We start from the raw sequence: 14,877 nt of genomic DNA on the forward strand, positions 1-14,877 counted from the left end.
AGTTATTTTTGTTTATTTGTAGATCTTATCTCGCTGCAGAAGAAGAAATATATAATTTCAAAAGTTTGACATTTAATGTCTTACTAGATTATTAACTAATATTTTAATATAGCATCTTTAATATAAACATTTATTTATGAGATTTACTGGTTCAGGGTATTTCATCTACATGTACCAACAATGTTATTTTTAATCTTCATGTACATGATGTATCTAACCATGTACTTTCAATTTCAAAGGGGATTTATTGATAACTTATATAAAAGCAATTGATTTTCATATAACAGATACCTGCATTGAAATTAACAATGGGAATCAAACAGCTGTGAAACATACATATGAATGAGATAAATAAAAATGATGATAAATTAAAGTGCAAGCTGTTGACAAAAAAATACAATTTTTTCTACGGATACTTTACATAATAAATCAATGGATGTTGATTCAGTGCAACATTTTGAGTTAATATTTCTGCTTGAGAGAGGAAAATGGTAAAATTATATCACCTGATTTCGCATAAATAATAAGTAGATTGGTTTTTGTCCTGAGTATCTTCTTAAATTCTTTTGGATCATCGATATCTTGTATCAGAGAAACTTTCTGTCTGGCACCCAACTTAACTGAAACATTCACCTACAAAATAAACAACATACGGTTACATTTAAACATCATTGGTCAAAAGGTTGATAAGCCATTCATTAACAAAATAATACTGTAAATTCAGAAATTATTGCAAAGTTTTTATAAATGCGAATAATGTGACTTGGTGAGTATTGCAATAATAAGCACTTGCATTCTGTCTTCTGATATCCGATACATACTTCTGTAAGCAGATTTTGCTGAAATCCCAATAGTTAATCTCTCTATTTTGTCCATTCTTCAAAAATCGCAATAACAAATGCATGCAATAATTTCTAAATTTACAGTAATGTAATATAACAAACATCTAAAAAAAGATTGATTAATATAAGGTTTAAGAGATAAAAAAAAACAAATAACTTCAATTACATGTGTTCAGACTGGTGTTATGACCTTCACATTTAATCTAGTGACCTCATTTCCTAAGTGGTCTTCCTCGTCTCAGAAGGCATTGTTCAAAATGTTTGGTAAATTTAAGTTTTTCACTCAAAAGATATCACCTGGAAACACAAAAAATGACAAAAAAACTGAGGTCACCATTCAGCAGAAATTATCACAAGCCAAGTTTGATACATCACAATATACTTTAATCTTGTGTTTTGACAAGAGTACATGTAACTCAAGAAAAATGTTTGTTGAGTCATTATAATATCACTATTCTAATCCTTTCTTCGATCTTGTAATGACAAATGCATGTGGGAAAAAAAAAACATAAAAGAAAATGTAATCAAAATGTAAAATAATTTCATATCATAAAACATGTAGATAACAGTCAATCTTTTAGCATTATATTAGCTTTCCAAGACGTAATAAATTCTCTCTTCCGTTTTTCTGTTTCGTACCTTTTTCGTTTCTCCTTTTGATCTTCACAATTAGCTGCAGGGGGACGTTTTTGTGGGTTAAATTTATGTTGGAAATGCTCCATCTCGGTTTTGTTTTTTTATGGGGCTGTCATTTTGATAACTGAAGTCTCGCGAAATCACGGACATGCGTTATCGCCAGATAATGAGATTTGATTGGTCATTATTTTTATTCGCTATCTCGTATCTGCATATTGATTAAAGTAAAAAGAAAGTACGATTACTTGGCAGACAAAAACCCTTGGGTCCATCTGGCCTGAAAATATTTTCCTACTGGTCCAACTGGCCCTAAGACATTCTCTGGCCCGGCGGGCCACTATACTTTCAAAACACTCGACCCCAGCATCATTTAACTGGCCACAGGCCAGCAGGCCAGTGGTTACGTCGACCCCTGCAGCCTTAGACTCTAAAATTGGAAATGTGATATTTAAAACCCAATAATATCCCAGAAATTTAGTTTTAAATTAATGGAATCAAAATGTTTATCTCAACAAAGCTACACGATTCAAATGTTTTTTTGAACTTTGAAAGTCTGAAACTAACAGCACTGTCAGCAGTTTTACAAACCAATTAATAGACTTGTTACAAAGTTCTGTTTTAATTGATGAATGAAATGTCCCTGTCATGCCTGTTGATCTAGGGTCATTTGGGGTAAAAACACACTGTAGGACATTGTGAAGTGCAGATAGTTGCTTTCTGATGTCAATTTTTCTGGGAAAAATGCACTTATTGGATAATATGTATACAACTTGCATTCAGAAAGTATGTGTAAATCAAATCAAATCAAATCAGATAATTTTATTGGTGTAAATTTCAATACAGGAATGATACCAGCTGACATTTACAAAATACAAATACAAAAACAGACAAAAATAAACAAAAAACAAATATACAGAGATATGTTTTCTCAATGATAAGAGACACATATTTTATATCTACATTGCATGGAGGTGTTATTCATACTATATTATCACTTCAAGTTATTACAATAAGCTTTAATACTACAACAGTTCTTAACAACATTATGTTTGCTTTAAATGAATGTTCGAATCATACATATCGCTTATTCCAGCTACACATACAGTACAAATGTCAGTATCATTACTTTTCAAAATGAAACTAAATTTATCTTGTTCAGACATATTAACAAAAGATGGAACTATATCACTTAAATTACAAAAGAGTATATTTCTATTAAATTCTAACGCTTTACATTTAATGAGGAAATGGAATTCATCTTCAATTCCATCCTTGCAAAGTGGACAAATTCTCTGTTCTAAAGGTGTTCTAGTATATCTACCAACTTCTTTTAGTAATTTGCTATTTCTAATTCTAATTTTTACCATTTTAGAAATAACATTTTTGTTAAGGTCCAGTAGGAGATATTTTTCTAATTCGTAATTATTTTTAACTTTGCGATACGTTCTTAGTTTATTACCATGACTATCTTTATTAGAGTCACAAAAAGAGCTTGTTTCCAGGATTTTATGAATTCCTCCTCTAATTTCTTCTGAACTGAAAAAAGTAATTTTGTCTTTGACATAGTATTTTGATTTTCCCAAACATGCTGAAAACCAAGTTTACCTAATAACACTTTTATTTTACTACAAAAACCATTAGACATGTTAAAGTTTTCACTGTATGCTTTCTTTACCATACTCTCGCTATTCATATTGATGATATGAATCCAGAAATTAATTGTATTTTTAAGGGCTGACAATGAAAGTGGGAATAATCCTAATTCAGCAAGTACAGCATTATTCACAGCACCTTTATTTACACCCAATAAAAATTTAGCAAATTTGATTTGCATCTTATTTGAACTAAAGTTTGCATAGTTTGACTCGATGGTAGTATTTTGTTTCACTAAACTAACGGTAGCCCAAACTTCACTGCTATATAATAAAATAGGTTTAACACATGAATCAAAAAGCTTTAAATGTGGTAGTAAATTCATCTTTTCAGGATATGATAATTTTCTAATACAAAAAATAGCTTTGCTAGCCTTTTTAGATAACTGATCAATTGCTGTAGTAAAAGATCCAGATGGTTTAAAAATTATACCTAGATACTTGTATTCATCAGTCAGCTCTAGTAGTTTTCCATTATAATAGAAATTGTGTTTTTTAATAATTTTTCCTGTTTTATTGAATATTATAATCTTTGTTTTATTAAGATTGACAGATAGATTCCATTTATCACAAAACATATTTAATTTATCTAAAGCATTTTGCAGGCCAGATGCAGATTCTGATATTACTACTAAATCGTCTGCATAAAGAAGACAAGACACTTGTTTATCATCTAGGCATGCTGGATCACATTTGTGGTCAAACGTTTCAACCAGTTCATTTATATACAATGAAAATAATGTAGGGCTTAATATACAACCCTGTTTTAATCCTACACATGAGGGAAATGTTTGTGTTAGTCCCTCTTTTAATTTTACAGAGAAAGGGACATCTTTGTACATATGTTTTAAAATATTAAAAAAAGACCCTTTTATATTATATTTTAGTAATTTATGAAAAAGGCCATCTCTATTGATTGTGTCAAACGCTTTTCTTAGATCTACAAAACAAGTGTATAGATGTTTAGATTTTTTATAGGTCTTGTCAATCAGAGTTTTTAATGTTAAAATGTGATCACTTGTTCTGCTATTTTTCCCAAAGCATAGTTGCTCCTTGTGTAATATATTGTTAGTTTCAAGGAAGTTCTCTAACCTGGTAGATAATATCTTTAAGAAAAATTTACCTAAACAGCTAGAAAGAGCTATACCCCTGTAGTTGGAAGGATCATTAAAACACCCTCCTTTAAATATAGGCTTAATGATGTTTTCTCTCTATATAGAAGGAAAGATTCCACTTTTAGATATCAAATTAAAAATCAACACATATGTTTTAACTAATTTACCACATGACACTCTAATCATTTCGTTTGTTATACCATCACAACCAGCAGATTTTTTTAACTTTAAGTCTTTTACAACCTTTAACACCTATGTGTATATGTTTAAATATGTGTATCAAATGACAATTAACTCATACTGATGACTCAGTAACTATTCCTGAAGGTTAATCTAGTATGCAATGTCAACAATATTCATAGCAGTCATGTTGTTGATATGCTTGACTGTATACATGTACATGTATACTATAAGTACATCCATATACCATGTATACAGCATGACAGTCAGTGGATATATTTTTGTTCAATCATCAATGCAATTTTTATTTATAATCGTGCAAAAGTTTTGTGGGTATGTGAAAATTATTGTATCGTATGAAAAAAAACATTACCAATAAAATTAAAAGCAATAAATATATCCTTGCCATCCTATAATGCCACGTATTGGTATGTAGCCGGTAGCCTTATCATTTGGGTAGAGCTCTTCACAGTTAAGGTAAAAATCTTCCTTTTCCCGAACTTTTTATACATTCCTCAGATTCCAAATACAAATATAATGTTGTCTGTATGAATAATGGTGAAATGAAAAATGTATACCACGAATCAAATTAATATAAAAAAAACCCATCGATGATGAATTATTCCAAAGAGAAAGAAAAATAGTTCAACGACATACAGGATACTTAACTTAGCAATACCGGAAGTTCTATACTTGGCAACATTCAACATTCCAAAATACGAGGTATAATAGTAGTGGTTTTTACGATTTAAAAACCACGATATGGACCACGCTCTGATTGGCTTATTTATTTTTCATTTTTGTTATCTATCATACAATTGGTTCTTAATGTAACTCGGATTTATTCTACGAAAAAGAGAATTTCCGAAGTGTACTTTCTGTTTCGATTTCACGTTATATTTATACTGCTGTTAACTGATGGGTAAGTGAGTCCTAAAGATGCAGAAAAGGGTAAACACGAAAACAAAAATTCCCTGTTTACGACAAAATAATAAACATACCTTTGCTTTAAACATTTAGGCCAAAATATCAGGCTCTGGTCCAACCTAGGATTTATAAAATTCCCTGTATAAGTTAATCACTATAAGTCTTATAACTAGTGAGTAGTGTGATCATGTTGATAGTAAGAGTTTTCCCCTGATATTCATGATTATATGATTACACGGTGTGATTATGTTGATAGTTAGAAGAAATTATTATTCATGATAAGTTGATCACACATTCAAATCATGTTGATCGTTTGATTATTGCTCTTAATATTCATAATCATCATAATCATATTATTCCACAGATTGACCATGATGATTGTTTAAATATTGCCCTTTATGTTCATAATCATATGATTACACAGTTAGGCCGTGATGATCGTCTGAATATTGCCCTTGATAATCATGATCATATGATTAAACAGTTAGGCCATGATGATTGTTTGATTATTGCCATTAATATTCAGAATCATATGATTACTCAGTTGGGCCATGATGGTCGTCTGATTATTGCCCTTGATAATCATGATCATATGATTAAACAGTTAGGCCATGATGATTGTTTGATTATTGCCCTTAATATTCACAATCATATGATTACACAGTTAGGCCGAGATGATCGTCTGATTATTGCCCTTGATAATCATGATCATATGATTTAACATTTAGGCCATGATGACTGTTTGATTATTGCCCTTAATATATATAACCATATGATTACACAGTTAGGCCATGATGATCATCTGATTATTGCCCTTGATAATCATGATCATATGATTAAACAGTTAGGCCATGATGATTGATTGATTTTTGCCCCTGATAATAATGATCATATGATTGAACAGTTAGGCCATGATGATTGTTTGAATATTACCATTAATATTCATGATTATCTGATTACGCAGTTTGACTATGATAATCGTTAGATTATTGCCCTTAATATTCATGATTATTTAATTACACAGTTTGAACATGATGATCGTTTGATTATTGCCCTGAATATTCATGATCATCTGATTACACAGTTTGAACATGATGATCGTTTGAATATTGCCCTTATATTCATGATCATCTGATTACACAGTTTCGAACATGACGATCATTTGATTATTACCCTTAATAATCATAATCATATGACTGAACAGTTAAACATGATAATCTATTGATTATTGCCTTTACTATTCATGATTATATGATTACATATTTTTGATTATTGCCCTTCATATTCATAATTATCTAATTTAAGGTTTGATTATTGCCCTTGATATTCATGATAGATTAGGTAATGTAATATCACACGTTGATCATGTTAATCATTTGATTATTGCCCTTATTATTCATGATCCATGATTCCAGGATTTTGAAAAAGGGGGTGAGGCCCTATGGAAAACCAACGTTTGGAGCAATATGTTTAAAAGTCTATACATTTATCATATATGAAGCTCCCTGCCCCCTCTAAATCCGCCTTTGATGATCATGTGATAACAGGGTTTAATCATCATCATTTCGAATCGATTGTTTGATTATTGTCCTTTATAACCTGGTTTAATCATGCCGATAGTTTCGATTTCTGCCCTAAAAATTCATGATCATGTTATTATATCGGTTGATCATTTTATTAGTTTGAATACTCCCCTAATGTTTATGATTATGTGGTTACACTTTGATCATGTTAATCATGTTAGTAGTTTGATTACTGCACTGGAATTACAATATATATATATAAAACCTGTACCTAAGAACCATATCAACAATACATACATGTCATATAGACTGTACCTATTAGGCTAAGAACCATATAGACAAAACTTATAACCTGAACCTATAACCATATAGACAATTAATAAAGCATATATCTAAGAACCATAAACAATACATGTACCCTATATCTAAGAACCATATATGATACATATAAACTAAACATAAGAACCATAGAAAATACATTAAGCCTATATCTAATAACCATAGAAAATACATATAGACTGTACCTAAAGACCATAGACAACATATCAAGCTGATATCTAAGAATTATAGACAATATATGTAACACTCCCAAACGTGTCCATCCCCCCAAACGTGTCCGATTCCCCCAAACGTGTCTATTTCCCCCAAACGTGTCCATAAAAGTTGATATCGCACAAACGTGTCCGATTTCAAAACCCCCAAACGTGTCCGATAATTGTTATTCTCCAAAACGTGCCCACTGTTTAACGCCAGAACGTCTCACGTCTTTTAGCGCCATACATGCATGTCCTAAATGAAATCAATATCGTTTACGGCAATTCTATGATGGGGGAAACAGTTGACTAAGTGGTCATTTATTAGCATTAGTTTGTTCAATACCGGTTGTTAATGATTATCATAATTGCAAATTTAATCTGTAACATACCGGTATGAACACACTTTTGACTGAAATTACTTGTCCAGTTGCAAGTATTTCATGCTCATTTAGAGCGAACATACAAATAATTCTAGTACAGTTGAAATAATCATTTACTATGTAAATTATTTTTTACTAATAAACTCCGATGATGCCTTTTATATTAATCCGAATATTGCACATCAGCAGAATTGACTTCCATTTTTTCAACAGTTCTGATATTTTAAAAGCTCTTCAAATTATAAACTGCATGGTTATCAGTTTTTTTTTTAATAAATTGTAGGTTTCGAGCATCACTAAAGACACACGAACAAGAGACATAACGTCCAGTGCCAAATATGTCATGCATTATTTGAACGACATCATGTTAACAATAAATACTGTAGATAAGTTCTATCATCATACCGGAAATTTAGGATTGGGCCTAAATTTTTACGGTTATTCGGGATTAACACTAGTTGGGATTTTAATCTAAAAAAATTAAGAGCGAGTAAAGACCATTTTTTTAATGACTTCAGTAAGAAACTACTTCATTCTCTGTTATGTAATAGAGGCCGTTTTAAATAAAAGTTGCGGAAATTTAAAAAAAAAAACGTTGCCTTCCAATATACAACTGATGGCACCATGAAAGAGTGAAATGCTACAAAGGTTTTAATGCACAGAGAATGGGACATAGAGGTATCTAATTTAATATCTACAATTTAACTGAGCCTGGATCCAACGTAGCCGAAACTGACGCCCCCACTTTTACCCAGGTTAGACTGCCAGTTTAAAAAAGACCTTAAGTAATGTATTTCTATTTTTTAATGAAATAGTAAAATGATTATACGTTAATGAAAAAGCAATAACCAAATAATCTACGTATTTATAATATGGACACGATAGTTCCAGTAAAAGAAAACAATTAAGCTTGATATGGACACGTTTGGGTGTTTAATAAAAAAAAATGGACACGTTTGGGCGTTTGTACAAATGACACGCTTTGGCGCCCTTTTACAACTAGACATGTTTTGCAGTTCAGTGACGTTATGTGGACACGTTTGGGGGAATCGGACACGTTTGGGCGGAAGGACACGTTTCTGAGTGTTACATATATAACGCCTTTATCTAACAACTATATACTATACATATAGACTGAACCTAGGAACCATATAGACAAAACATATAGCCTTTCTCTAAGAACCATAGATAATTCATATAAACTAAACCTAAGAACCATAGACCATACATGAAGCCTTTATCTGAGAACCATAGACAATACATATAGACTGAACATAAGAACCATAGACAATACATATGGACTGTACCTAAGAACCATAGACAATACATATAGACTGAACCTAAGAACCATAGACAATATATATTTAGACTGAACCTAAGAACCATAGACAATACATATGGCCTATATCTAAGAACCATAGACAATACATATAGACTGAACCTAAGAACCATAGACAATTCATATAGACTGAACCTAAGAACCATAGACAATACATATAGACTGAACCTAAGAACCATAGACAATATATATATAGACTGAACCTAAGAACCATAGACAATACATATAGCCTATATCTAAGAACCATGGACAATATATATATATAGACTGAACATAAGAACCATAGACAATACATATAGCCTATATCTAAGAACCATAGACAATATATGTAGCATATATTTTAGAACCATAGACAAGAAAAAAAGACTTATACATGAGGGTTGAGATCTCATAAACATGTTTAACCCCGCCGCATTTTTGCGCCTGTCCCAAGTCAGGAGCCTCTAGCCTTTGTTAGTCTTGTATTATTTTTAATTTTAGTTTCTTGTGTACAATTTGGAGTTTAGTATGGCGTTCATTATCACTGAACTAGTATATATATTTGTTTAGGGGCCAGCTGAAGGACGCCTCCGGGTGAGGAAATTTCTCGCTGCATTGAAGACCTGTTGGTGACCTTCTGCTGTTGTCTGTTCTATGGTCAGGTTGCTGTCTCTTTGACACATTCCCCATTTCCATTCTCAATTTTAACCTAAGAACCATAGATAATACATATAGACTGAACCTAAGTATATAGACTGAACATAAGAACCATAGACAATACATATAGCCTATATCTAAGAACCATAGACAATATATGTAGCATATACTTTAGAACCATAGACAATACATATAGACTTAACCTAAGAACCATAGACAATACATATAGACTTAACATAAGAACCATAGAAAATACATATTGACTGTACCTAAAGACCATAGACAACATATGAAGCTGATATCTAAGAATTATAGACAATATATAACGCCTTTATCTAACAACTATATACTATACATATAGACTGAACCTAAGAACCATATAGACAAAACATATAGCCTTTCTCTAAGAACCATAGACAATATATGTAGCATATATTTTAGAACCATAGACAATACATATAGACTTAACCTAAGAACCATAGACAATACATATGGACTGAACCTAAGAACCATAGGCAATACATATAGACTATATCTAAGAACCATAGACAATACATAAAGACTGAACCTAAGAACCATAGGCAATATATATATATAGTCTGAACCTAAGAACCATAGACAAATCATATGGCCTATATCTAAGAACCATAGACAATTCATATAGACTGAACCTAAGAACTATAGACAATACATATAGACAATATCTTAAGAACCAAATACAATACATATAGCCTATATCTAAGAACCATAGACACTTCATATAAAATATATCTAAGCACCATAGACAATCCATATAGAATATATCTAAGAACCATAGACAATACATATAAATTATATCTAAGAACCAAAGACAATACAAATAGACTGAACCTAAGAACCATATGCAATCCATATATAATATATCTAAGAACCATAGACAATACATAAAGAAAATATCTAAGAGCCAAAGACAATCCATAAAGACTATATCTAAGAGCCATAGATAATACATATAGACCATATCTAAGAGCCATAGACAATCCATAAAGACTATATCTAAGAGCCATAGACAATACATATAGACTTTATCTAAAAGCTATAGACAATTCATATAGACTAAATCTAAAAACCATAGACAATAAATATAGACTATATCTCAGAACCATATAGACAATACATATAACCTATATCTAAGAACCATAGACAATACATATAGCCTATATCCAAGAACCATAGACAATTCATGTATAATATATTTAAGAAACAAAGACAATAAATATAGACTGAACCTAAGAAACATAGACAATCCATATAGAATATATCTAAGAACCATAAACAATACATATAGACTATATATCTAAGAACCATAACCAATACATATAAGACTATATCTAAAAACCATAGACAATAAATATAGACTATATATCTAAGAACCATAGACAATACATATAAGACTATATCTAAAAACCATAGACAATAAATATAGACTAAATCTAAGAACCATAGACAATAAATATAGACTATATCTCAGAACCATATAGACAATACATATAACCTATATCTAAGAACCATAGACAATACATATAGCCTATATCCAAGAACCATAGACAATTCATGTATAATATATTTAAGAAACAAAGACAATAAATATAGACTGAACCTAAGAAACATAGACAATCCATATAGAATATATCTAAGAACCATAAACAAAACATATAGACTATATATCTAAGAACCATAACCAATACATATAAGACTATATCTAAAAACCATAGACAATAAATATAGACTATATATCTAAGAACCATAGACAATACATATAAGACTATATCTAAAAACCATAGACAATAAATATAGACTAAATCTAAGAACCATAGACAATAAATATAGACTATATCTTAGAACCATATACACTACATATAACCTATATCTAAGAACCATAGACAATACATATAGCCTCTATCAAAGAACCATAGACAATTCATGTATAATATATTTAAGAAACAAAGACAATAAATACAGACTGAACATAAGAAACATAGACAATCCATATAGAATATATCTAAGAAGCATAAACAATACATATAGACTATATATCTAAGAACCATAGACAATACATATAGACTATATATCTAAGAACCATAGACAGTACATATAGAATATATCTAAGAACCATAGACAATACATATAAGACTATATCTAAGAACCATAGACAATATATGTACCATATATTTTAGAACCATAGACAATACATATAGACTTAACCTAAGAACCATAGACAATACATATAGCCTATATCTAAGAACCATAGACAATACATATAGACTATATATCTAAGAACCATAGACAGTACATATAGAATATATCTAAGAAGCATAGACAATACATATAGACTATATATCTAAGAACCATAGACAGTACAGATAGAATATATCTAAGAAACATAGACAATACATATAAGACTATATCTAAAAACCATAAACAATAAATATAGACTAAATCTAAGAACCATAGACACTTCATATAGAATATATCTAAGCACCATAGACAATCCATATAGAATATATCTAAGAAGCATACACAATCCATATAGACTATATCTAAGAACCATAGACAATACATATAGAATATATCTAAGAACCAAAGACAATACATATAGACTGAACCTAAGAAACATAGACAATCCATATAGAATATATCTAAGAACCATAGACAATACATATAGACTATATCTAAGAACCCTAAACAATACATATAGAATATATCCAAGAACCACTAACAATTCATATAGACTCTACCCAAGAACCACAGACAAAAAAATAAGACAATACAAATTGCATGTACCAATGAACTATAGAAAATACACAACCTGTACCTGAGAACCATAGACAATACATATAGCCTGAATGTAAGATCTATTGCTCAAGCATGACATTCACTCTTTGGGGGACACTATACAATGGCTTAGTACCACAAGCATTATTGGTAAACTTTATATAAATATAATAGCATTCCAATTTCTTCTGGCATTCTGGCTCCCTCGACCAACAAAAATTGTCTGCCTTGAAGTAGTTCAATGCTGCAAAAATCAACCAAATCAATAGATTTAAATTTAGTCAAGCCTGAGATGTGAGGAATGTTAAATCACACATGATTTAGAGGGGGTATAGAACATACAGCCAGCACAACATATACATCTTGTTTCCCACTTTACTTGTGCAGGCCTAAGTTTCTTTATTTTTTTTGGTAATAATGATTCATAAAAATAAATGGTAGTGCATAATACATGTAATAGCTGTTCTAGTTTGATAAATAATTTACTATATTTATTTATAGGACCAAGAAAACAACAAGGAAGATTAGGAAAAGGCGAAGAAGCTGGTTAGTTAAATTTAAATAACCCAACAATTTCTACTAGGAGTTCTACCTTTGATACTTTAGATTTATATACGCAGCTACATCCATTAATTTGGATCAATTTTGTTTTTCGTTGATTGAAAATCATACTTTGATGGATATTTGGATTCATGGTTTTGCAAAAGGCTGCATTCAAGCTAATACAGAATGGCTTCTTTATTAAATACAATGTATTTAAATTTGTAATAGCGGTTTATCCATGCCCAAGAAATCGACAAAAATGTGTATTCCACAAATAATTATGAAGCCACAATCCTCAAAATTTGATATAGGTCAAAATATCTTATGCGTGGCATTTTCGTTAAATTTGTTATACATCTAAACTGATAATTTTGATCAAATTGTTCTTTTTAAAAGTTTACATTGACCAAAAATAATCACAGAGAAGAAATAGATTTTTACCTATGTTTTCTAGGTACTCTGAACACTTGTTCTGTCCAAGTCTTTTTGGAACATTCCTTTTTACTTCCAGGTGAATAAAATGTTGGAAAATGGTGAGACCCTGGTGTCAATTATATTGAACAAAGAAACCAAGTCCATTGAGTTTTGAAGTAAGCACACAAATGGTACAATATCTATTCATGAGTATACTATATTGATTAGGAAATACAGTTGTGGCATTAAATGATCATAAACCATTAAGGATCCAAAGTACATGTTGAAAAACAAACAAACCATAATATATCGAGCAAAAAAAACATATATTGAGTTTTTTTTAGCTGAGGCAACTGTCCATCAGATACCACATATCTAAGCAAGTAAATGTCATCATATGGTTCTGTAACAATGAACAAAAACTATACTAGAAATTAAGCTATGAAAGCTAGTAACATGACAAAATGTCTTAGGATAATAACTTACTAAATGAGTACGGGTTAACCATGTTAATGAGGGCTCAACCTTCCATTAACCAGAGAAAGTGGTGTTACAGCACAAATTGAGAACTAACTGTAAAACCAGTTGAAAAAGGCTTGACTCATCAAATCAATACAAAGCCCCATTATTCAAAACCAATTAAAAAAATTTAAAAAAAAACAGGTTTTCAAGACTGAAATATCAATCAGTTTACCTCCAGTGGATTTAATATGAAGATGCAATTACCAGTCTAAGAAAACCATGACACTTTGCAATTCCAAAACTTAAGTATCAAACAATATGTAGTTCCTGAAGTGTTCACAACTGTATAAAAATACATATTTAGTTATGTTTTAATTTATATATAACAAAATCAATTAAAGAACAGATAAAAATTGATAAGTTGATTACCTTTTAGAATTAGTATTAAAAGAATGGATAACTTTACATGTATTCATGTCTGGTCATGTACCAGTATGCACTATAATAGCTTTTTGAGATAAGTGTTTTTAATTTTAGTCAATGTGTTTCAAAGGACACATTATTTAATTAAGCTACCTTTGTACTGAAAGAAGATCGATGACAACTTTTTATGTGTAACTATACATTTTTTCTCCTAGATTTTATATGTGTTCTAATTTTTTTACAGAATGTGTAGGGCTTAAAATACATCAGCCCAGCACATCCAGGTTTGAACATCCTCAGGCTATTCTTCAGGGTGTTTAGAACAGAACAATGCAAGTTGCTAAAAGACTGCCAATGGCTGACAAGAGAAATGTATGACATAGTGGGATGCCATTAGCTGGTACAATTGTCATGGAGAATAAGGTGTTCAGCGTGTGGCAGGTGGTCACACTTTT

The 14,877-nt window shown here is 30.7% G+C and overlaps 2 protein-coding genes across 6 annotated transcripts in view; one reads left to right on the forward strand and one right to left on the reverse strand.

The window, feature by feature from the left end:
* LOC127728345 (protein disulfide-isomerase A5-like) overlaps positions 1–4,929 on the reverse strand; it is a 35,550-nt gene extending 30,621 nt beyond the window's left edge. The window contains exons 1-2 of the mRNA XM_052235697.1: positions 4,799–4,929; positions 507–633 (exon numbers count right to left, since the gene is read on the reverse strand). Coding sequence (XP_052091657.1) covers positions 507–633; positions 4,799–4,834 — 163 coding nt within the window. The 5' untranslated portion in view covers positions 4,835–4,929. The remainder of the gene's footprint in view (positions 1–506; positions 634–4,798) is intronic.
* Positions 4,930–5,093: 164 nt separating this feature from the next.
* Positions 5,094–14,877, forward strand: part of LOC127728289 (Bardet-Biedl syndrome 7 protein homolog) — a 59,404-nt gene continuing 49,620 nt past the window's right edge. For 4 of the 5 annotated variants that reach the window (XM_052235612.1, XM_052235613.1, XM_052235614.1 and 1 more), the window contains exon 1: positions 5,094–5,137. The gene's annotated coding sequence lies outside the window, so the exon portion shown is untranslated. The remainder of the gene's footprint in view (positions 5,138–14,877) is intronic. The other variant, XM_052235617.1, reaches the window with a different exon arrangement.

This window comes from Mytilus californianus, unplaced genomic scaffold (assembly GCF_021869535.1).
Source record: "Mytilus californianus isolate M0D057914Y unplaced genomic scaffold, xbMytCali1.0.p SCAF_2, whole genome shotgun sequence".
Taxonomy (NCBI): domain Eukaryota; kingdom Metazoa; phylum Mollusca; class Bivalvia; order Mytilida; family Mytilidae; genus Mytilus; species Mytilus californianus.